At 47.6% G+C, this 22717-nt stretch overlaps 1 protein-coding gene and 1 pseudogene across 1 annotated transcript; one reads left to right on the top strand and one right to left on the bottom strand.

Moving 5' to 3' along the window:
• Positions 1-487: 487 nt before the first annotated feature.
• LOC132334951 (telomere repeats-binding bouquet formation protein 1-like) lies at positions 488-10088 on the bottom strand (annotated as a pseudogene).
• Positions 10089-17238: 7150 nt separating this feature from the next.
• On the top strand, positions 17239-21383 carry LOC132334950 (serine/threonine-protein kinase pim-1-like). The gene is made up of 7 exons (XM_059861074.1): positions 17239-17294; positions 18313-18433; positions 18507-18860; positions 18939-18989; positions 19193-19562; positions 19789-19965; positions 20252-21383. The coding sequence occupies exons 1-7, from the start codon at positions 17239-17241 to the stop codon at positions 20356-20358; spliced, it is 1236 nt and encodes a 411-aa protein (XP_059717057.1). The 3' UTR covers positions 20359-21383.
• Positions 21384-22717: the final 1334 nt, after the last annotated feature.

The following is a 22717-nucleotide window of genomic DNA, read 5'->3' as shown; positions in this document are numbered from 1 at the left end:
CAACACAGAGAAGACCAGAAGAGGATTTCATGGTATGTCAATGAGATCCATGCAATGGTAAAACTTTCTACTTTCTGTTTAATTGGTCACATACTTTCTCTCCCCCTCCCCAACTCCCTTCTCTATTTCTCTCTCTCTCTTTCTCACATTTGCTGTTACATCAAATCCAGACAATTGACTTTGGCATATGGTCCTGTTTGCACCTTAATTCAGGAGCATCTCCCTAATAATTTTAAGAACCAGACCATAACAACCCACTGAAACCTGAGCAGAACTCATTCACCTTTAAGCAGTTTAAGTCATCACTATAGGGAAAAAAAATGCCTAGACTAGTACATTTAGGAAATTCTGCTTCTCTTCAGTGGAAAAAAAAGCACCATCAGTAGACCATATATCGTTCATCTATTCAGCTGCACATTATCCCATCCTCTGTTTCCTTTTGGAATTCTCTTTCAGAGCACAGATGGGACAAAACAAAAAAGCACAATCAATCTTTACCTTCAAACGAAATTGAGGACTCCTCGCTGGCAGAGACCAAAGCTCTGCGAGTCCAGGGCTCGCTGGCAGAGACAATCTCTGTGAAAAAGTCCCCGAGCGAATCGCTGAGTGCAGCCGTTGCACGAGCCCAGGCTGCGAACAACCAGCCCGGAGCGCGCTCTGCGGCAACTGAGGCGGCGGCGCCGTCACAGCCGCTGTGGCCGCGCCCGCGGTTCCCCGGCAACCACAGCACCCGATTGTCGGGGCCGGGCCGGGGGCGGTGACGCCGGGCGGGCCTCGGTCCCCGCTCCTTCCAGCCCTGCTGCCCCCTCGGTCCCCGGCCGGAGGGGGAGGAATCCGCTCCGGGGCCCGGAACGTGACGGGCCACAGCGGCAGCGCTTAATATCGCCGGGGCCTCGGCCCCAGCTCCGGGCTGCTCCTGCACAAGGAAGGCGCGGCCGGGGGGGAACCCAGGCTCTCGACACTTCCCATAAGTGTCTAAAATCGTGCACTTCAATTAAAACAGTGAGATGATTGCACAGAAAGGAGGAGTGTTCAGCCTTGAAGTGGAGGGAGAAGCAAATGCTCTGATCTGTCTGTCCAAGTGGCTCGACTTTGTATTCAGTTCCCTTCAATCCCGTGTCTCAGATCTTTGCCCTTCCATGCAGCAATGCACACTAGAATAGCACAGAGGGGGAAGCATGTCCAAGTGGCTGGTAACGATTTTAGTCGGGGGGAGGGAGAAAAGGACAATTTCTTCTGAAAAATCATATCTATTCTTGCTTTTCCTGTGCACTTCAGAAGAACCTGAGAACCTCCTGGACAGTCTCTAGAAAGACTGTCTGAATATCTGATGCTTAAAGCAACTGTTTTTATAGAGCATTGTGGTTACTTGACAGATATAGGGATATTCCACACAATTTCTTTTGAGATCTACTAAAAGCAGATCTAGAATGCTACTTGAAGTCATCTTCCCAGGGCTGACAGACTCTCAGATTCTGAAAACCTCTATGGTTGACAGTATGAAGAAATATTCTGAGTGTTGTCATTCTAGTATCGAGACAACTGAGGCGGTGTTAGAAAAGCTATGGAAAGAGCTGAATTTCCTTCAAACATAAAGTAAGAAACAGGGAATCCATCAGACTTGATGATTGCATGGCAAGAGCCACAAAACCTTTTTATAATTATCTGAGCAGTGAAGATGGTAGTGCCCGGGTCCATTTCCCAGCTGAAGAAACAGTTAATTTTTCAGCAGCTGGATAAGGATTGCTTCCTGCATTTGCTTCCTCCCACTCCAAACTTCAAGCCAAACAAGCACCTGTCAGCATACACTGCCTATTGACCCAAATGATTTGAAGATGTTAGTTAGTGGCTTTATCCTTGTACCTTACAAGGATCTACCTCTTACCATCCTTGGTTTCTTGTCTTTTATTTTGGAAAGCAGAGCTTTCATTGTTCTACCAGTCTCAATCATGTCCTGAAAGACATAAAAAAGGAAATGATCTTTCAAGTTGGAAAGGAAAAGCAGACAGTCAGTGGATTAAATGAGAGCATACCAACCTGGCAGAAGAGTAAGATACTTAATTATTTTATGCAGTATGTATTAATTTGAAAAGAAGGGGGGAAAAAAATCCATGTCATTGCACGCCTCCTTCAATGATTACCTAACTCTACTACTAACACATTCTGAAGGGGAGATTATATCTATATATAATATTCACCCTTTGGGGTAGATCAGTAAGTCAGTTCCCACAGCCATACAACACTGAGCATTTCATGCATCCAAATATTAAATTTACAGGTTTGAATGTCCAGCATTTAAAAATTACTTCAACTGCTTTTTCTATTTCATAGAAAATCTGGGTTTACAGCAAACTAGAATACTTCCTACAATACAGATGCCTCCATTCTCTGCACACCTGTAACTCAGGCTGATCTACAATACTGATAAAAGTTGCAGGTTGTAGTTTCACACAAATTCAACGTTTTTTCCTGGGTTTTTTGCTCACATTGAACTTATCTTAAGGCTTTACTTTTGCTTGCTCCTCAAACTCTGGAAAGATGTGATTAGTTTTATCCTATTTTGGTAAGTAGGCCAACCTCATCGTGCTGTTTTTCAGTTGAGTTTATTCTGTGTTAAATTACTTTTGCTTTCTTCCAGTTGTCTTGCAGACATCTTTTTCTGACTTGCATATCCAATTCTTCTGCACTGTTCACATTTAATGAGTTATCATATCATTTCAGAGACAACTGTTCAGCTTTATAAAATATAAAACAACATTAATAATTAAAATTTTATCATGTAAACACAACATTTAAAAAGTATTTATTATATTTTAGTATGCTGAGGGACAGCCCCAATCATTTAATGCAAAATTACAACTTTTATAAAACTTAGATTTATACATAAATGTTAACACACTTGAAATATAAGCTGCTGTTACAAGTGGTGAACTTGCAATTAGAGTTCCTACAAACTGTTTCCACAATGATGCTGTGAAAGAAAAAAAAGCTTTTTCATTGAATGAACTCTGGGTTCTTCACCAGTACAAGTCTCTGCTTTTTTAAAAAAACAACTCCACAGTAATGGACACTACAAATCTCCACACCTCAATCTGACACAAACCTCTCCGTTGTGCTTGCAGCACAGAAATGGAGATACAGGTTTGTTTTTTCCTAATTAGCAACTGCACACCCTCCATGCTCTAGAGATTAAAGGACAAGGTCTCTCTGCTTCATGGGAGGGATTGTACAGATAATTTATAAAAAACTGAAACGGGGCCCAAAAATACATCCTACTTTAGAAAAAAAAAAGAATCGAGATTTCTTCAGATTGGAAATGAATGTAGACACAGTGATTTCAGGCTTGATTATCTCCTGGTTTATTCTCTCCCTCTAGTGGTACATCCCCAGGAAGAAAGTATCCCCTGGGTGATAAATGACAATGTTGATCTTTTCCACACAATTTAGAGATGGGAAAGCTTTAAGAACTGGCCCTACATGGAGAGGTTTCACAAATGCATTTTTGCAACACTCTTGGAATATTTTTACTTCTTTTTTGTTTTTGCCTAAGTCAGTTCTTGATGACAAATAGGCAACTTTCTGTGCAGAAAACAAAGATATTTTGGAGTATACAGAATTACAAAAAAAGCTGCCACAGAAGTTAAAATCACTTGGGGAATCAGCAGAACACAAAGATGGAAACAATCCCTCTCCTTTTTAAAGCAGTCACAGCAAGCTTACTCATTTGTTTGCAGCTCTGCAGCACAAAAGTAGCAGCTTTGACGAGTTCCTCGTCCTGAGATTCTGTCAATACCTGAATCATGAGTGGCAGACCATTGTTCTGAGGCAGCTCACACTGGTTCTCTTCTAGAACAGGACATGGTAAAGGAAAGGTTTGGTTTCAGCCCCACACACCTTCACCTTACAGTCATTGCAGGGGCCAATACTGGCAACTCTCTGCAAGTTTCTGCAGAAAGAGAGATTTTCACTCCAGACCCGAGCCTGCTGCAGTGACAGCAGGAGAGCTTTACATCCCACAGGATGATGTGACCAGAACTCAGGTTGCTGTAAGAAAACTGAAGGACTGGGACCACTTATTCGATGGAGTTCCAAGCTCACTTAATTGTGGCCTAAAACACTTGAATAATGACTCCTGTATTTCTTCTCTTCCATGACCTGCTCTTGGAGTAGATATGCAACATTTCTGTGAGGCCTGGGATGCAGAAATATCAAAATCTCAAGGTTTCTATTTAGCAAAATAAAATTAGTAGCTTAAGCCTGGTCTAGCCAATCTGTTCCTTCTCATTTCTTATGCCATTAGCTGAATTTTTATTGTGATCTCATTCCCATATGGAATCATATAACTGGTAACTTGCAAACATAGTTCTTTCTTCTTTAAACTTAATTAAAAAAAGGAAATAAAAACTTTTAACATTTTTATTTTGACAGTGTTGGCATTTGAAGAAAAACCTTTTTTCTGTTGAAATAATTTTAAAATAATTTTTCTATTCAAAAGACATTTTCCATTAAGTCTTGTTTCACTAATTCTTCATGAAAAAATGTCTGTTCAAATAAATTTATGAGCTCTTGAGCTAATTATTGAACATGTTATTGGCACTCGGAGGATAAAAATCAACCTTTTTGAACACAAGGTCTTTTTCTTGTTTCTCTAAACATACATGAGAAAAACCAGAAGTACAAATGAATTTCCCTTTCTCTTTGCTTGCACTACCACAAAATACCAACTGAAGTGCTCTATTTGTACCAGATATGCTTGGGCAAGCCCTGAGGAACACGACAAAACCATTTCAGAGCTACCAACTGCTTCTGTGTCTTGAAACCAATGCTCTTACATGGCTTTTACAAATATTCCTGGCCTTGTAAGCAGTGGAGAGAAGCTGTATGTGCCAAGGACCATGAAAAGGGGGCTCAAGACAACCCATTTGCTAGGTCTGGATTGTAGTAGCTGTCAAGTCTGGATTAATTATTCCTTGAGACACCTAAGCCCAGCTCTGCATTCTAGCATTATTAGTCTACTTTTCAAAGCTACTAAAGACACTTCCTGCTAACAAGCTTTAAAATTTAAAGATGGAACATTCTAGAAAACTTTTTGTCCAAATACTGACATTGTATTATTTAACTGAACTCTCCCTCATGTTCCAGTCTTGATGAAGTGACACCACAGGAGGAGTCAGTGGATGAGAATTTAGGAGAAGCTGACAGACAGGAAAAAGAAAAAGCAAATCTTACCCAAACTTCAGTACAGTGTCCAGTTGTTAGAATAATACAGATTTTTTTCTCCTGTGCTCAGTGTCTCATTGGACAGCAGCTTCAGCAGCTCTGACACAGTGGGATACTTTGCCAAGACAACACTCATGGCAGCTGTTGGTTAAAATAATTGGAAGGAAAACAAAGTCGATTGTGAGTGTACAGGAATTATCCAAGGATCAAATGCTGGGTTTGGAGGGAACTGTACAGAGCCCTCAAAGCCTTGGGCCTGCTCAGCCCTGCCCTGCTCCACCTTGAACAGCTCAGATTACCCCACCCCTCTTGTGCTGCTCCCAAATCCAGCCCTGCCCATCCTCCCAGCCTGTGCTCCACGGAGAGGAGGCAGAAGATCTGATGAATGAGGAGGGCTTTGCACTGTGCAGCTTCTAGAGATCCTTGCTGAGTTTCTCCATGTCCTTGATCAGCTCCAGCATGGAGCCAGAGAGAGTTGAATAAGCTTTGACACGCAGAGTATCTGCCATAAAAAGAGCAGGGGGCAAGCCCTTCCTGGCACTGGCAACACCACTGCTAGAGCATCCACACTGAGGCCCAGTCCTGTCACACCCAACTGAGCTGAAACTACCCTCACAACTAGTGCAGGCTGATGCTTTTCAACTTTTGGGAACTTCCATTTGAAGCTCTTATGGCAGAAGTGTGAGGTACAGCAACCACGGCCACAGCACAGGCTCGTCAGGATCACAGGTTTCTGCAAACCTTCTGTGGAAAACACAAAACCTCATCAGGAGAGCAGTACCCGGCCAGCAAACCAGAGCAGAGTGTGCTCTGCAGAAACACCACGTCCATTCAGCTCCACCTCTAAATGACTAAAGCTTCCTAAAGCTACACAATTTATTATTCAGCCACAGGCACAACTCCAGGATCCAAACTGACTGGTCAAATCCAGGCCCAGAGCTCAGCTTTACTTACCCAGCAAGGGCTGGAGCATCTCAAACTTAATTTTCAGTTGGGTTTAAATTTCACTGCATTTATTTGAGCAACGATGGGACAGTAATCCACCTCAGATGAGCTGAATCACTCCCCACTTACACCTCTGAGTTTTAAAAAGCATTGCAACATCCACTGAGATGTGTAGAACTTAACTGCCTTTAAGCATTCATTTCTGCAACTTTTCCACCAGCACAAGACTTTAAAAATAGCATTTTAAAGTTGCCATCGATCAAAAATGTCTTTCCACTCACAGTTGGTAGCAATACAGGCATCTACCACTGCAGTTACTACTATTGCAGAGTCTTTGTTACTACCACTGCAAGTTTCATGCTGGAGTGACACAAACAGGAATCAGGCACAAGCTCAAGGAGAATTTTGGCTAATGTATCCAATCCCCCAATAGAAACAAAAGATTTCTGCACATCTGCTCAGTGGAAAAAAGAAAAAATGTGATTTAAGCAACAGAGTTTGCAAACTCTTTTAGCATTTCACCAAGTAAGTCCATCAGAGTTTTTCTGTGCATGTGTCAGTCATTATAATTCTTATACAACAGAAGTTGGAGATACATTAATCTCAAGAAATGCAGTAACCGCAGATAAAATAGTTCCAGGAAAACATGACCTTGATATGTGCACACCAATGGCAAACATCATGCCTGAGTTCTACCTAAGTCATTGTTTTCAGCCATGTCACAAGGACTTTTTTTTGGACACACTTTTAATCAGAACAGCTCCCAGCAGTTTCACTGACCCTATCAAATGTAATCAGGCTGTGGCTATTTGTGGACTTGAGCACAGCACAGCGTAAGTAAAGATGGTGGAGTACAGTGGTCAGAGTAAAAGTGGGAAGAACAGCAAATGACTTTGTAGAGATTGACAAGAAAGAAAAACCCATTTAGCTCTCAAATTAAACTTCCTTTTATCAAATTCAAAGCTGTGTAAAGGTTGAGCTGCACTTCCAGTTGTTTGCAACTGTGAGACCAAGAAATGAACAGATGGGACGAACTATCTCAGGCTCTGTGCAACTCTCGAGCCACTCTTTGGCATAGGGAAAAACCCCACAGCAAATGTTCTGATTATCTTCTGGAAAAGTAAAAACAAATTACCCCAAATCAAAACGCAATGAAATCAACTTCAGCTGAACAGTAAAAATGAAACCAAAGTGTTACCGATTTGGAGAATATCTCTGAACTTCTTCCACAATTTTCAGAGCAACACGTCCCATTCTGGGGGTTGTTGACACAGGCACAGAGAGTGCTGCACACTGAGGACCAGAGCTGATAGCAGGGATCAGTGTTTTCAGCTGACAGATTCTTCTCAGACATGGAGAGAGTTGTTCTGTTAAGGAAATGCAAACAAGTCCCAGACAGTCAAGGAAACATAGCTGCTAAACAGCCTACTATTTGCCTGATTGAATTGCAGCCCTGTTCACCTGAACAACTGCAGCAGCAGGCTGATGCAGCCTGTGTCTCTGACATGGGTTTGCCCATTTTCTAAAAGAGAACACACACAAGACTCCAGAGACAAATGCAACTGCAGACAAAATCTTAACAGCAAGTTGAATTTACATACATACATTCCCTTTCCTAAGCACATATCCTCCCCACAAGGAAATACAAAATCATATCAACATATTGGTAAATAACCTTTCTATGTCTCTCTCTTTGTAGACACTCTCAGAAACTATGGGTTTGCATTTGCAAACTCTCTTTTTAGAACTAAACCACGTTCTGCTGTTTAAGGAAATCCCAGTGAGCAATGACCTACTTCGACAATTCAGGTTCGGTTACATGCAAACATTCATCTTTATAAATTCACTTCACCACAACATTGCTTATTGCATGTTCCAAAGTTTGGACTGCAGATTGGCAAACAGAAAAGGAGTGTTGTCGTAACACAGAAAAAAACCCAACTTACCATAATTTGACACCAGTACTAAGATGACAGAAACAGACATTCTTTTCAAGTTCACATCAGAATCCTTTTTAATTCAAAATAAAATGAGTTTTTCAAGCAATGCAGAAGTACACAAAGTCTGCTGACAAGACACTGAAAACAAAAAGTGAAAACCATTAAGTCCTAAAGTAAGCTACTTATCATCCTAAATTATTAAGTTTCAGTTGTGGCCAGTATGTGGGGAGCAGAGACAGGGCAGGACTATGAAGTGCCTGAGGGCTTCCCCCTGCAGTGAGTTCTACACCAAGCAGGACCCTGGCAAGCTCTGGAACAATCCAGGAGTCACTGAACACTTGCTGCTGAGGGACAGGGGGAGTGCAGCTGTCTGGTAACTTAAAGACACCCTGTGTGCACAAGTCAGCAAGGCACAGATCAAATCTGGGGATGGACAGGGCAACTGGGGCACCTTCCCTGCCCTTTCTCCAACTGACAATCTTGTAGTCTCATTTTGTGAGACCAAAAGAAAATGGAGACAAAGCAGGAGCACAAGTAATGACAGGGGGCCAGAGCACACTCAGAAATACAAACAGTGTTATTTTTATTGCCATTACTCTCTAGAATAATCCCCAATGTAAATAAAGCTGCTTCCTTTACAATGCAATGAGCACTCGACTTGGCAAGGTCATTTTTAAACATCAAACCACCAATTCCTCCAAAGTATTCGCTTGCTTCACCTACAAGAGGAAAAACTTTTGCTTCTGTTTCTCTGCAAAATGAAAGGCTTCTATGATTTTCCAACATCTCAAGCCTTATGTCCTTTAGACATTTTTACAGTGCCCACCAGTTCCTTGGCATATATGGTGAACATAAATGCCTGCATTGTTTCTAAGGAAAAGCCTTTCTTACTGTTTTGTTGGCAAATGGAATAGACAGAGACCACAGCCTCCTGCTGAGACAGAGGGCAGTCCAACTGAAATTTAAGGCATTCCAGCAGTAAGGTCAGATCTGTTTTCATATCTAGGAGCAAACACAAAAAGCTTCATTAAATTGTTATCTTTTCTCTCTATTAATCTAGTCAGTATTAGAATAAACCTGTCAAAATGCAGTATGTAGGTGTATTTTAAAAAAGGGGGGGAAGTGAGCCAAAATGGAGCTACATCACTTCTATTCAGCCACCAATAACAAACCTAGAAATATTTCTGTCCATCCTTTGTTATTTGAGCATGAGTTCCTTTGCAGAGTAACAGCTTCCTTTTAATATTTCTGGCCTTTCATTACTAGTAACTCCTAGTAAGTCTGATGTAAACCACTAAATATTAAATTCACAATTGCGAGGTGCATTAAGTGTAAATAATACAGAGCCATTAAAGTATTCAGAGTGCAAATAAAATTCACAGTGCAGTTGAAAATCTGTGGAGTAGTAAGGAAAGAGTCCAAGAGCACAAGGCTGCTCCGTGGTACTGAGGTACAGGAGACATAAACCATGCAGCACAGCAGCAGAGCCCTCAGTCAGGTGGGTGGAGACAGAACACAAAATATTCTCTGGGCACCTACACACAACCCTGGGTGGGAAAACAGACTTGGAAAATCTGCTTCTTAGTCTTTGGGGTATCATTAAAAGACTTAGATGATAATTATTTCTAACAGTGACAGAAGGTATTGTTAACAGTAAACCCTTAGAAGGTTTGAGGGTTCTTAAAGAAGTTAAAATACAATAAAAATGTGGATAAATATTAGCAAATTAAAACCAAAAAATGTGACTTTGTGGTGGTGTGTTTTACTATGTGTGTAGGTTTGACATTGGATTTACCCTTTGCATAGCCAATACAGTATCCAAAATTTGGCAAATAGGAAAAAGCATGTTCTCCCAACTGCTCACCACCCCACAACAGGCCTATCAGAGTCTACTAAAACTTTGTAAAATTGATGCAGATTATAATGACAAATTATATTAGATATCTTACCACACTGACTTATCTGCACCTTTTGAGTGTTCATTTTTTTTAAATCTCTGTTCTTGTTCTACAACAGCAAGGAAAAGGTTTTTTCAGTTCTGTTCAGATTAGCAGCGTTTATAATATATGCAGTAGAAATGACATCATTTTTCTAAAATGCACTTTTCCCAGTTTTCTGCTTTTACTTTGCCATCTCACACACACACAGTTGAATGTATTGTTGTATGACAGAGTTTTCCTTTGGAAATACAGTCTTTGATAACAGCCCTGCATTTGTAACTCCCAGGTGATCATCTTTTGAGAGTGGACATTCTGCAGAAATCAGGTCATTCCATGTTACCCCTGAGGGGCACTGTCAGTAAAGAACATCCCCTGCTCTGTGTCACTGATCACAACAAAGCTGATCCAACTTTCCTTACAAGAGTGGCCAACTTTGCCATCAGCCAACAACTGGCACTAAGACCAAGTCATGTTACTTAGGGGATGGACACTCTAAAACATTCGGCCTCCTGCTGCTCAAGGAGCCACCAAACCATCAGCATTGTTCTGGCAGCACTGATCAAACCAAGGGCAGTGAGCACAGAGACATGTTCCTTACAGGGAGAACCCACTGAAATTCCCCAAAGACATTGCCACATTACATGAACCGTGCAACCCACCAAACCCCACAGCATTGCTTCTTCACAAACCCCACGGGGCAGCCTCTGAGAGCAGAGCAGCAGAGTGACATTCAGCTTTGGAGGCACAAAGATGCTCCCTCTGCCCCAAGTCCCAAACAGAGAAGGCTGATGCAAGCATCACAGTGACCTCTTACAATTTCTCCAAAAATTACTTCGCTCCAGGTAGAAACTTTAAATCAGTGCCAAATGCAGCTTAAGAATGGATTCATTTTCCTTCTCCAAGTGGAGCAAAGGCTCAAAGCAGAATCCTTGTCATCCTAATGAAGACAGCCAGCCCTGCTTTCTCTTGGGAGTTACTGATTGCCACCATTCCTTTGCTGCTTCCCTTACACAGCGAGAATTCAGAGAGTTCATCTCCCTGCAGTAATAACAGACATGCATTTCATTTCCTGCAAATCCAACCCTGCCACAATAAGGAAAAGCTTGCCAGCCTTCCTCACCTCTTTTTATCCTACTGCCACCACCCTGCCAGCCTAAGAAAAAACACAACCCACCCAAACTAAAGGAAGCCTGTAAAAATGAGTTTGCTCTGGAGCTAATTACTTTTCAGAAGAGTTTCATTTAATACATGCTTATACAATTATGCAATATAAGAAGCACAAGGCAAGGAATTTAAAACTGGATGTATACAAGGATACATCTTGACCTTTACCTGCATCTTTTTGACTTTTGCAACCTACAGGAGGTACGCAAAATAGTATTGATAAGCCAGCCTACATTAATTAGACACAAATAGCTCACCTCGGTTGTTCCATCACAGAGCAAGGTGGAAAGAAAACTAGATTTGCTTACACAAACAGCTGGCAAATGTTGCATCTAAAACTCTTCTCCATCAGTTATGGAAAATAACCCAGTAACATTGCTTCAAACCTCAGAAACCACTCCTGGAGAAGTGCAGATCTGTAAATGTGTGCGCTCAGCAGCAACAGAGCACATGGCTGGCACGGTCTGTAGACCAGCCAGCCTGGGCAGGATTTATCCTTCGAAAGGATAAGCAAAGGAGCTTATCCTTTCAAAGGGAAGCAAAGCCCAGAGGAGAGAAGTGCGGGTTGTTGGCGTCCTGTGGAAACCAAACCCCACAGCAGCAGCTGAGGCCGTGAGGACGCTGCGCTGTGGAACAGGACTTGGGGCTGTCCTGGCCTATTTCAGCTCCCTCGCACCCTCCTCCTCAGATGGGCCGTGTGTGATTTACAGCTCTTTATCAGAGCTCCCCTCTGAAGCCTTAGCACGCACGCCAGATCAGCCCAAATATAAAAGGGAAAGAACATATACAAATTTAAAATAAGGGCGGGGGGGGGGGGGGGGGGGGAAGCGGGGGTTGGAAGGCAACAGTTTAAAGAGAAACAGCAGCTGCATTCTTCTGTGGGAAGGCTGGGGAGTGCCGAGGGGGGAAATGGGGCACGGCTCGGGTACCTGTGATCCAGTGGTGTGGGTGGCTCCGGGCAGACCCCGAGCAAGGCGGGTGCCCGCTGCCGAGCGCTGTCCGGCTGAGGGGTGGGATCTGCGGGCTGAGGGGTGGGATCTGCGGGCTGAGGGGTGGGATCTGCGGGCTGAGGGGTGGGATCTGCGCGCTGAAGGACAGCGGAGGCCCCGCCGGGCTGAACTGGGATCTCACGGAGTTGAGGGCAGAGCCCGGCCCGGCCCCTCAGGAGACGCCACAGCCACAGCGCCGCCCTCGGACTCGGGACCGCCCTGAGCCTTCCCCTCATCCAGGCGGGAAGCGCTTGGAATTGTAGAACCGTCAGGGGTGAAAGAGATCTTGAGGAGCATCAGTTCACCGTCAGCCCAGCACTGACACTGCAAACACAGACCACTAAACCATTTGCCAGTGTCAGATCCAGACAGAGACTTCTTTAACACCTCCAGGAATGGCAAGTGCACCACCTCTCTGGCCAACTATTCCCAGGCCTGAACACCTGAGCAGTGAAATTTTTTTTCTAAAGTCTAACCTGAATTTCCTCTCAAAGTGAGGCCACTTCCTCTGGCTCTCAGTGCAGGCCCAGCAGAAGAGAGCAGCCCCCCCTCAGTGCACGCTCCTGTCAGGGAGTTGGAGAGAGCGGTGAGGTCCCTCCTGAGCCTCTTCTCCAGACTGAACAAACCAGCTCCCTCAGCTATTCCTCATGGGACATGTTTTCTAGAGCCTTCGTGAGCCTTGCTGCCCTTCTCTGGACACACTCAGCCCCTCAATGTCCTTTTTCCCGAGGTGCCAGAGCTGACACAGCCCTCGAGGTGTGGCCTCAGCAGTGCCCAGCACAGAGGGGCAGGCACTGCCCTGGTCCCGCTGCCCACACTGCTGCTGATCCAGGCCAGGTGCCATTGGCCTCTTGCCCCCTTGGGCACACTCTGGCTCACACTGAGGCGGCTGGTGACCTGCAGGATGTGGCACTTGGCCTTGTGGAACCTCATGCCCTTGTCCTTGGCCCATTGATCCAGTCCGTCCAGGTCTCACTGCAGAGCCTTCCCGTCCTCCAGCAGATCCACACTCCCACCCAACTGGGCATCTGCAAATTTACTGAGGGTGCTCTCAATCTCCATCTCCAGATCATCAATAAAGAAGTTAACCAGGACCAGCCCCAAAACTGAGCCCTGGAGAACACATTTCAGTGCAGCTCAGTTTGCATACTCTGCAGTTGGAGGCTGCAATGCCCCCACAACAGAAAGAGCTGCCATCCCTTGGCATTGGCCACACACACAGGTGCAGGAAAGAAACCTTTTACTAGGTGAGTATGGCTGACAGAACTGAGCTTTCAGGCACACGCTCCCTTTCCCTAATGACCCTGAACTCAAGAAAAGGTATTTCACCTTCCAGCTCTTTGCACCATTGGATCCTCAGACCATCAGAGCTCCACCAGCCTCTCTCATCCTTTTGCACCTTCTCCCCACTCAAGCTGAGGAGCAGCTTTGATAAGAAAAAGTGCAGTTCTGCTGCCAAGGAGTTGAGCCAATTTGCAAATGCAACTTACCTTGCCAAAGACAGCTACTGCCTTTTTCTTTCAGAGGTGAGACATCAGAAGTAATAAAAATCTGTTGCATTTTAAACCAAAGAGGAAGAGAAACGAAAGCACTCACAGAGGATTTGGCAAAGCCAATAGGTGCCAGTGTGGCTTATCCTGTTGGCTGCTCAGTTATTGCAGCCCTTTGCTACTTTACCATTTGTCTTGTTTGGAGATTGTGCTCAGATAATTCAGTGATGGGTACAAGAGAAATTTAAAAAATCACAGCTGATCGCAAAACAATACAACTTAGGAAAATGTAAATAGATTGTGAAGTATTGACATCAGGGTGATGACAGTTACCACATAGAGACCAAAATAAGCCCTTTTAACAAAACTTCAATTATATCCTTGTTCCTCAAGCCCTACTATCCATTTGTTTGGCTGATGTAGTATAATGTAAAAATACTGTTCAATACTTTGTATTGTTTATACTTTCCAACATTTCTGATGTGTTTTCTAAAAGCTGTGAGTATTTTTTAGTTTGAAAAAAAATCTATTATTTTGGTAGTAACATTGCAGTTCTGTTTTTCCTTTTGGCACTCAGCTGAAGAAATAATAAAAAAAAAAGAGCAGAAAAAGTTGCTGAGGTGGACAGTAGATCACAAGGAGCAAAGTTACAGGAGATGAGTACATTACTACTGCCACTGCTTAAGAGCATCTCTCACAAAAAGCAGACTGGCTACACTGTCCCAACTCCATCATTTCAACTCTCCATGATTTGTTTCTTACTTTGCAAAGCTGAGCTGAGCCATTTGTACCTGATATGAATAACAACTAGTAATACACACTTACAGTTCTCTTGTATTACTGCAACAGCACTAGGTTCCCTTAGAATTTTTTAGGGCAAATGCAATGCTGTCCCTAAATTTAAACCAGATCAAGATATTACTTCTAGCTTATTCTTGAAGGTAATTTGTAGCAAAAGTCAAAAAATCATTGCAGATGGTCAGTGACTGGACTGTTATGTGTATGGGATGCACAGGATGATTTAAGTACTGCTCCATTCTGTGTGACTCCAGGCTTTGAAAAGAGTAATCCCACTTGGCATTTGGACTCCATTTGGTCTCAGGAATTATGGAGCCAGAGTGACTTGTTAGAAGCTTGTGAAAAAATGTCTCTGAAGTTGACAGCAGAGCTGAAGTGTACAGAAGGATGAGGATTCAATGAATAATTCAATGAATACTTAGAATAAGTTTGAAAAGCATATCCAGTTATCCTGCTGTCTATGTCCAGTGACTATCCACTGCTACAAAACAGTGCACAATGTCACCAGGAAAATTGTGAATGTCATCTTCAGACCGATCTATTCACACATTTTATTTTTGATCAGAGTTACTTTCTACAAATTACCAAGCTGTTTTGCCTTTTTGAGGCTCTTGTTTTTTTCGTGTGAACTATTTTCATGTATAATACAGGTGGCTCCTGTGTCTTGGTTTGGAAAGACAGGTGTTTGCTAAGGAAGGCAGGAGCCTTTCTTGAAATGGAAAAATGTAAACCCCTTCCTTCTGAATTGTTATAAATTTGAAATTAAGGGCAGCTCTCAGGTAAAAATATGGGAGCAGGAATAACAGTTCTTTATCAGGGAAGTGTCAGCGATGGAGAGAGATGGGGAGACTGACTTGGGGATCAGAATCCGATTTTATTGTGGGATACAAACACTTATATACTATTTTAGGGAGACTAGTAATGTGTACTACAGTGATTAGGTTACAATCACATACACAAACTTATGCATAAAACAACATCCCTTGCTTGCAGAGTTTAATGGGATTTTCTTTTTCCAGCAAACCCATCTGATTCAATCTTCTTGCAATCTAGGTCTAATTTTCAAAGTTCTGTTTGCTTTTGCCAAGGCATCCTGGTATCAAATCTCTTCTGTTAACCAGGTCCAAAGTCCATCATCTGTCTTCTGTCCTCCAACATTCCAACATCTTAACACCTGAATTATATTACTGACTGATGGGAATGGTTTAGATTGTAAGCTCTGTCATCAATGTACATCTCAGATTCTTAAGGAAGCGCCCTGAAGGAGATGATGCCTATTTGGAAAATGTGGGGGTTCCCAGGAGGGGGCACCGCTGATCCAGGGCATCGAGGCGCTGCCTGCAATCGTCCATAACCACCCCTAAGGAGCCTCCAGGGCTTCACCCTCCATGAGCTGCAGCAGACGTGTTGGGAAAGTTGGCAAGAGCCCGTGGAATGGTCCTTGTTGCAGGCAGATTAGCCACTTGCACCTCTTCAAAACTCCCTCCCATGAAAAGTGAAAAAACTTAAACCATTCGTAAATGTGAAAAACACATTCACTCTCCTGTGAAAATGTAAAAAGTTTAATAAAGGACAATGGGAGACCAGGACCGTGGAGCAAAAGTTATTACGGCCGGGTGCATGTTGGCACTCAGCCAGGAGCACCCTGTTACCTTCCGAGATCCCCCTGAAATACCTTTTCCCTTACATCAGCCTGTTGAATATTCATAGACCCTCATGCATAGCAAACTTTTCCCCAAAGTAGTTTACATGTTTCAAGAACTGTTTAGCATGGCTGTTCCTTGGATCTGCCTTTTTAGAGCATGCAGATTCCTTGGTTGTAGTTTTAATCCATTCTTATCACCTTCAGGTTTTGGGCCTTGGTCCACTCTGATTCTGAGAAATTTAGGTTTTGGGATTTTTAGTATGTTGTGGATGGAAGCAAGACAGACGGCACAGGTTGTCATCCTGGGTTTCTTCTTCATGCTTCTTCTTCCTTCTTCTTCATGGGTTTGGGTGGCTTTTTCTAATAGGGCAGAAATTCCACACTGCAGGCTCTTTGGGATCAGCTATTGGGTTAAAAGGGAAAATAATCTAGGTGTCAGTTCTTAATTGGATAGTTTAGTCTTAAAAGACCTTGGAACAAGAGATTGTTAGCCATTTTGTGCCTTCTAATGAAAAGCTGCTGAACTCACATTAATGAGACTGTTTTACTGATAAGAAATAATAAACACTTGAGTCTGAAGATGAATTACTGTCTCAAGTCCCTTCAATCCAGAGCCAGTGAAACCAACAACTGGTACTCCCACACCTTGAGGTACTGCCAAGGCAGAACTTGTTCATGCTCTTTACTCCTGGTGATTTTCTACTCCCATCCAGACTCTGATAGCAAAGCTGTGCTGGTGACAAAATACTGACCTTGGAATCCTTGGGCACTTTCTGGGTGGGTGTTTGAATCTGCTTTTCCAGGGCCTTGGGCTGAGCAGGGTGAGGCCGAGGTCTGGGGCCCTCCAGCTGGCACCGGGGAGCCCCTGAGGCAGCGGCGAGGGGCGGCACTGAGGGGTGGCACAGGGTGCATTTCCCCCGAGCGGGCGGGCGGGCGGCGGGGAAAGGTGCCCTGGGCACAAGGGCAGGCACAAGGGCCCCGGCTCTCTGCAGGGCAGGCAGCCCATCGCCAATCGCTGCTCCCAGAGCTGCTGCCAGGGCCGTGTCTCCTCCCCGCCGCTGACCCTGCACCTGCAGTGCTGCGTCCGGCTCTGCCGGGCTCCCCGGCATGGACGGCAAGGACGGGGACACGCTGCAGCAGGGCCCAGGAGGGACAGCGAGATGGTGCGAGGGCTGCAGCTCCTCTCCTGCAAGGAAAGGCTGACACAGCTCGGCTTCTTCAGCCTGGGAAAAAGACCGAGCCTTGATCGAACTGTGCCCTTCCAGTACCTGAGGGCAACCTACAAGAAAGCTGGACAGGGACTTTGTACGAGGGCAGGCAAGGACAGGACAAGGGAGAATGGATCCAAATGTAGAGAGATTACGTTTAGGTAAGGGATTCAGAAAAAAGACTCTCCTGGAACAGGCTGCCCAGAGAAGGTGTGCATGTCCCATCCCTGACAGTGTTCAAGGCCAGGCTGCATGGAGCTCTAGACAAGCCGGTCTGGTGCAAGGGGTCCCCAGCCACAGCAGGGGGGTTCCCAGCAGCCATGGGATCTTTCAGATCCCTTCCAAGCCAAACCATGCCACAACTCCATGACTCTGGGATACTTCCCCTCCTCATCCTCTGGCAGGAAAAGAAACTTGGCCCCAAGCTCCACACTGCAGACCATGTCTTTTGGCAGCCTGCATCTGTGTCAACAGAGGATGAAAAGAGATGACATTAGCGACATGATTTCCCTTTTCTACTAGAAAATAAAATGCTCTGCTCCTCTCCACTTGCGCAAAATTGTCAGAAGAGGCAATTCTTCCCCATCAAATGCTTCGCCTCACACAAAGAAGAAAGAAGCCACAAGCCAACACTCTTCTTTATTGCTACATTGTTTTCTTTGGTTACTTCTCTAATAGGAATGACTTTGGGGTGTGATTTGTTTGTTTCTCTCTTTCGTTCCTTGGGGCGCGCGGGGGCTCCTCCGTTGGGTTCGCGGTGGCAACGGAGGAACGGCCGCGAGCTCCGGCGGCTCCGCAGCAGCAGCAGCAGCAGCAGCAGCAGCAGCAGCAGCAGCAGCAGCAGCAGCAGCAGCAGCAGCAGCAGCAGCAGCAGCAGCAGCAGCAGCGCTTCTCTCGATCGGTTTTCCGCTCGACTTTCCACTTGCTCCCCATCCCGTCCCGTCCCGTGCCGTCCGTGTTCCGCCTCTCCCAGGCCGGCTCATGCCACGTCCCGCAAGGCGCCCCTCGGCGGGGTCGCCCCGTGCCCGCCCCTGCCCGGCCCGCCGTGGTTCCGCCTCCGCCGGGCTCTCTCCGTACTTGCTGTGGCGCCGCTGGTAGAGCTGCTCGCTCTGGTGCTGGCGGAGCAGCACGGTCTTTTGGCTCCGCCTGGCGTGGGCTCTGGCCCAGCCGCGGCCGAGGCCCCGGCCCCGAAAGAAGCCCCTGCCGCGGTTCCGCCCGCTGCCGCCCCGCTGCCGCCCGGCTCCCGCCCCGTGGCCCACAGCGTCGCCGGCAGCTTCCCCGCTCCGAGCTCCGCCTCTCGCCAGCTCGGCCGCCGGCCCCGAGCCGCCGCAGCCCGGGCCGGCTGGGCAAGCATCAGCGCGCAGGGCGGGCGGGGGCCCCGAGCAGAAGAGCGGGAGCGCGGTGCTGCCCGCACGGGCGGAGAAGCCTCCCCTAGAGCAGCTCTACAGGGAGGGCTCGCTGCTGGGCAGCGGCGGCTTCGGCAGCGTTTACTCCGGGACCCGGCTCGCCGACGGCGCCCCGGTAAGAGACGGGGCCGGTCGGAGGGGGGCGGCGGGCGGCGGCCGAGGAGCTCAGCCCGCCGCTCGCCTTGGCTCGCAGGTGGCCATCAAGCGAGTGTCCCGGGACCGCATCTCGGAGTGGGCGCGGCTGGTGAGTGAGCGGGGCCAGCGGGAGGAGCGGGCGGGGCGTGCCGGGCGGGGCGAAGGCGAGGCCCGGCAGGGCGGCAGCCGGAACACTGCGAGGGGAGCGAGCGTGGAGTGAGCGGGATGGCGAGCAGTGGCAGGGTCGGGCAGGGGGTGCCCGAGGCGCGGCGGAGCATCGGCCCCGCTGACAGCATCGTGGTGCCCCCGCAGCAGAACGGCGCCCTTGTGCCTCTGGAGTTGGCACTGATGTGGATGGTGTCGCGGCCTGGCTTCCGCGGCGTCGTGCAGCTCTTGGACTGGTTCGAGGTGCCCGAGGGCTTCGCGCTGGTCATGGAGCGTCCGGAGCGCTGTCAGGATCTCTGGTACTTCCTGCACGAGCGGCGCTTCCTGACGGAGCCCATGGCGCGGGGGCTGTTCCGGCAGGTGCTGGAGGCCGTGCGGCACTGCAGCAGCCGCGGCGTCCTGCACCGCGACATCAAGGCCGAGAACGTCCTCGTCGACCTGGCCACGGGCGAGACGAAGCTCATCGACTTCGGATGCAGCACGATCCTCCAGGACACGTTCTACACCCAGATGTCAGGTGAGCCCAAAGCCAGGGCCCAGCCAGGCAGTGGAGGTTCCCCCCTTTGCTGGTAGAGGGGGAAGAGGGAGGGAAGGAAGGAGGGGGAATCCTTCTTCTGCCAGCTGCAGCCAAGTTGCTTTTTGGCAGGGCAGGGGCTGGCTTTTGTGGAACGGGAGCTGGCTGGGAGGGAGGGAAGGAGGGAGGGAGCAGGATATGCCTGATGAGCTGCGCCCGTGTCCCATAGGAACGCCGGAGTACAGCCCACCGGAGTGGATCCTCTTTGGCTGCTACCATGGCCAGCCAGCCACCATCTGGTCCTTGGGCATCCTGCTCTATGAGCTGGTCTGTGGGCACCTTCCTTTCCACACCAAGGAGGACATCGTCCGGGGCCAGCTCTGCTTCCCCGCCCGGGTGTCTCAAGGTGGGGATGCGCCCTCAAGGCACGAGGGGAAGAACGGGGTTGGGAGCGGCAGCTGGCACAGAAGCGTCCTGCTCTTGCAGCTGGTGAGGAGGTGGATCTCCTGAGCTTAGCTGGAGGAAGTGGCACCTGTGCCTCTGTGCTGGTGTCCTCTGCAAGAGAGGATCGATGGGAAGCTTTTGGCTGCAGCTCTGAGCACTCCTGGTGTGGCCTGAGCACTGTGGAATGTGGGAGAGCATGGACAGGAGCCTTGTCCCGCTGAGCGGCGATTTCTGGTTTCTCTCCGCAGAGTGCCAGCACCTCATCAGGTGGTGTTTATGCATGGACCCCACAGACAGACCATCCCTGGAGGACGTTTTTGAGCATTCTCGGCTGCAGGAGCCCTGCCTGGCCTAGGAGACAGCAGAGATGCATCTCTGTGCACAGTAGGATCCGGGAGCCCAGCAAGCACCAGCAGCACACGTCCCGTGGCGCTGGAAGAAAAGCCCGGAGCGTTTCCCTGCAGCTGCGACGCGGAGGAGAGAGCACAGCCGAGGAGATGCTTCCGCTGGTCCCCGGCGAGCTGTGGAGGGAACAGCTCTGAGCTCCCCATCCCATTGGAGAAGTGGTGGCAGTGCAGTGAAGGTGCCACGGACTGGGACAGGGGAAACATCCCCCTGCAGCTCAATGGCATTGTGATGTCACCACAAGCCGAGGCACAGCCGGTGTGTTCTTCTGGAGGATGACGTGGAGCTGGGAACACCATCCTGGAGCTGGCCGCTGGCAGGGCAGAGCCGATGGGCTTTGGCTGCGGCCCCTGCCTGGAGGACACGCTCTGCGCCACGATGAAATCAAGATGAGTCCCCAGCCAGCGCAGGGGTGGGGGGATGCTGGTGCTTCCAGGCAGGGCAGGGCTCGGCCTGGCCCTGTGCCAGAGGTTCCCTGCTCGGCAGCGCTTGGGAATATTATTTTTTCTGCCAGCCCCTGAGCTCCTTTTTGGCGGGACAGGGGACAGATGTTGTGGAAGGGGAGCCGACTGCTGGCCTTGCTGACAGCTTCTGCCAGCCAGCCTGGCAGGGGGTGAGGCGGGGGCAGTCAGCCTGACAAAAGCATCCATCCATGTGGATGGGGGATGGGTTCCGGAGCCGTGCCCCAGCTGGTCTGCTTTGCAGGCCCTTGAGGAAGGGGCGCGTTTATGCGTGGGAAAGGTGAGGATTTTCCCCAACAGTGGGCAGGTTTAATTCTCGCATGGAGTGGTCAGACCCTCCTCAGGCCTGTGAAACGGTGACAGGCTTTGTGCTTTTTCTTGTTTCCAGGCCTTGTTTTGAATTGACTTCCATGCAATTGTTCTCTCTTTTTCCCAGGAGGATTACACCTGGTGCCCAGACCGGATGGGGAAGCGCCTGCAGCGTCTGTGGAGCACGTCCAGTGGCAGCACTACCCCAGGGGCCACGGTCTGCAGGGACAACCCCTTCCAGAAGGACGAGGACCTGGTGCGTGATCAGCTCCTCTCCTGGCAGCAGCTCTCCAGAGGTGGGCACCCGGCTCCACAGCTCGGCTGGCAGAAGGGCTCTGGGCAGGCGGCAGTGGGCACACGGGCATCCCGCTCTTGCAGCTGCTGAGGAGTTGCTGTGCCGTGATTAAGCGGAGGAGGTGGAACGGTGCCTGCACGTTGCCCTTCTCTAAAAACAGAGACTAGGACTGGAGTTTTGGGCTCTGAGCACAGCCAGCAGCCTGGCCCGGGCACAGGCCATGGCAGGACAGGGGGACAGGAGCCTGCTGCGACTGACCGTGGCTCTCTGGTTTCTCTCCTCAGGCTGCCAGCACCTCATGCCATGGGAACGGCACCGCTCAGCCTGCCAGGCTGGGAGGGCTGGAAGGCAGCCCATGTTCATTTGCTGTCAAAAATAAATTATTTTGGTTTTTGTTTGTTATCGTCGTCATCGGAGCATTTCTTTCATCCTTTTCCAAGCTTTTGGCCTGTTGTGATAAATGGATATGATTTGTGCTAACAAAATCTGGTGGTTTATACCAGCTGGACTCTTTTGTGGTCTATGTTTTATTTCCTGCATAGGTAAAATACCATGTATCAAATTTGATCAAAAAGAGAAATGAGGGAGTGTGAAAACCTGGATTTGTGGGATGTAGAAGATACCAAAATTCAGTCTTTATTAAAAAGCATGAATTAATATTATCCAAAGAGAAGATGGGGGAAAATGTGATAAATGGATGTGGTTTGTGCTAACAAAATTGTAATTATATCAATATTTTGGGAAGAAAATTGGAAAGGTATATGTGATTCATAGTATGAAGCAGATGGGTTTCTTTGTAGATGATACATGTGGGAAACAGGATACAGGAGACTGGAATTGGCCTTGATGAACAAAAGTTAGGAAGACTCCCAAGTCAGAATTGGCATCAAGACGAAGTTAAGACAACTCCCAGGACAGGATCGGCCATGACATGAATAACATTGGGATAATTCCAGACAGGGAGCATAAAAGAGTGTTCTTTTCTATAAAATAAAAAGGCTTAATTGGAGCATAGTGCTTACTTACACAACACAGGACTTGGGGCACAGGCACAGCCTGCCAGGTTATTCAGAGGACAGTGAGGAAGACTGTTGGCCTTCCTCAGAGGAGAGCCCCAGAGAGCCAGAAGCCCCCTTAGCCACAGCGGGAGCATGTGCTGTGAGTGTGGTGATGTAGATTTAAAGAAGCAGAAACAGGAGGAGATTTACAGGAAAACATTGATGAATATGTATTAGCACACAGTA

Source organism: Haemorhous mexicanus, chromosome 16 (assembly GCF_027477595.1).
Source record: "Haemorhous mexicanus isolate bHaeMex1 chromosome 16, bHaeMex1.pri, whole genome shotgun sequence".
NCBI lineage: Eukaryota > Metazoa > Chordata > Aves > Passeriformes > Fringillidae > Haemorhous > Haemorhous mexicanus.
Note: the sequence above shows the minus strand (reverse complement) of the source record. Positions and strands in the feature narration are given on the sequence as shown.

Bases quoted from the DNA above. Each gene is read 5' to 3' on its own strand.
- LOC132334950 (XM_059861074.1), top strand. From the start codon at position 17,239: ATGGACGGCAAGGACGGGGACACGCTGCAGCAGGGCCCAGGAGGGACA. The intron at 18,861-18,938 runs GTAAGAGACGGG...CTTGGCTCGCAG, and splicing joins GGCTCGCCGACGGCGCCCCG to GTGGCCATCAAGCGAGTGTC. The intron at 19,563-19,788 runs GTGAGCCCAAAG...CGTGTCCCATAG, and splicing joins GTTCTACACCCAGATGTCAG to GAACGCCGGAGTACAGCCCA.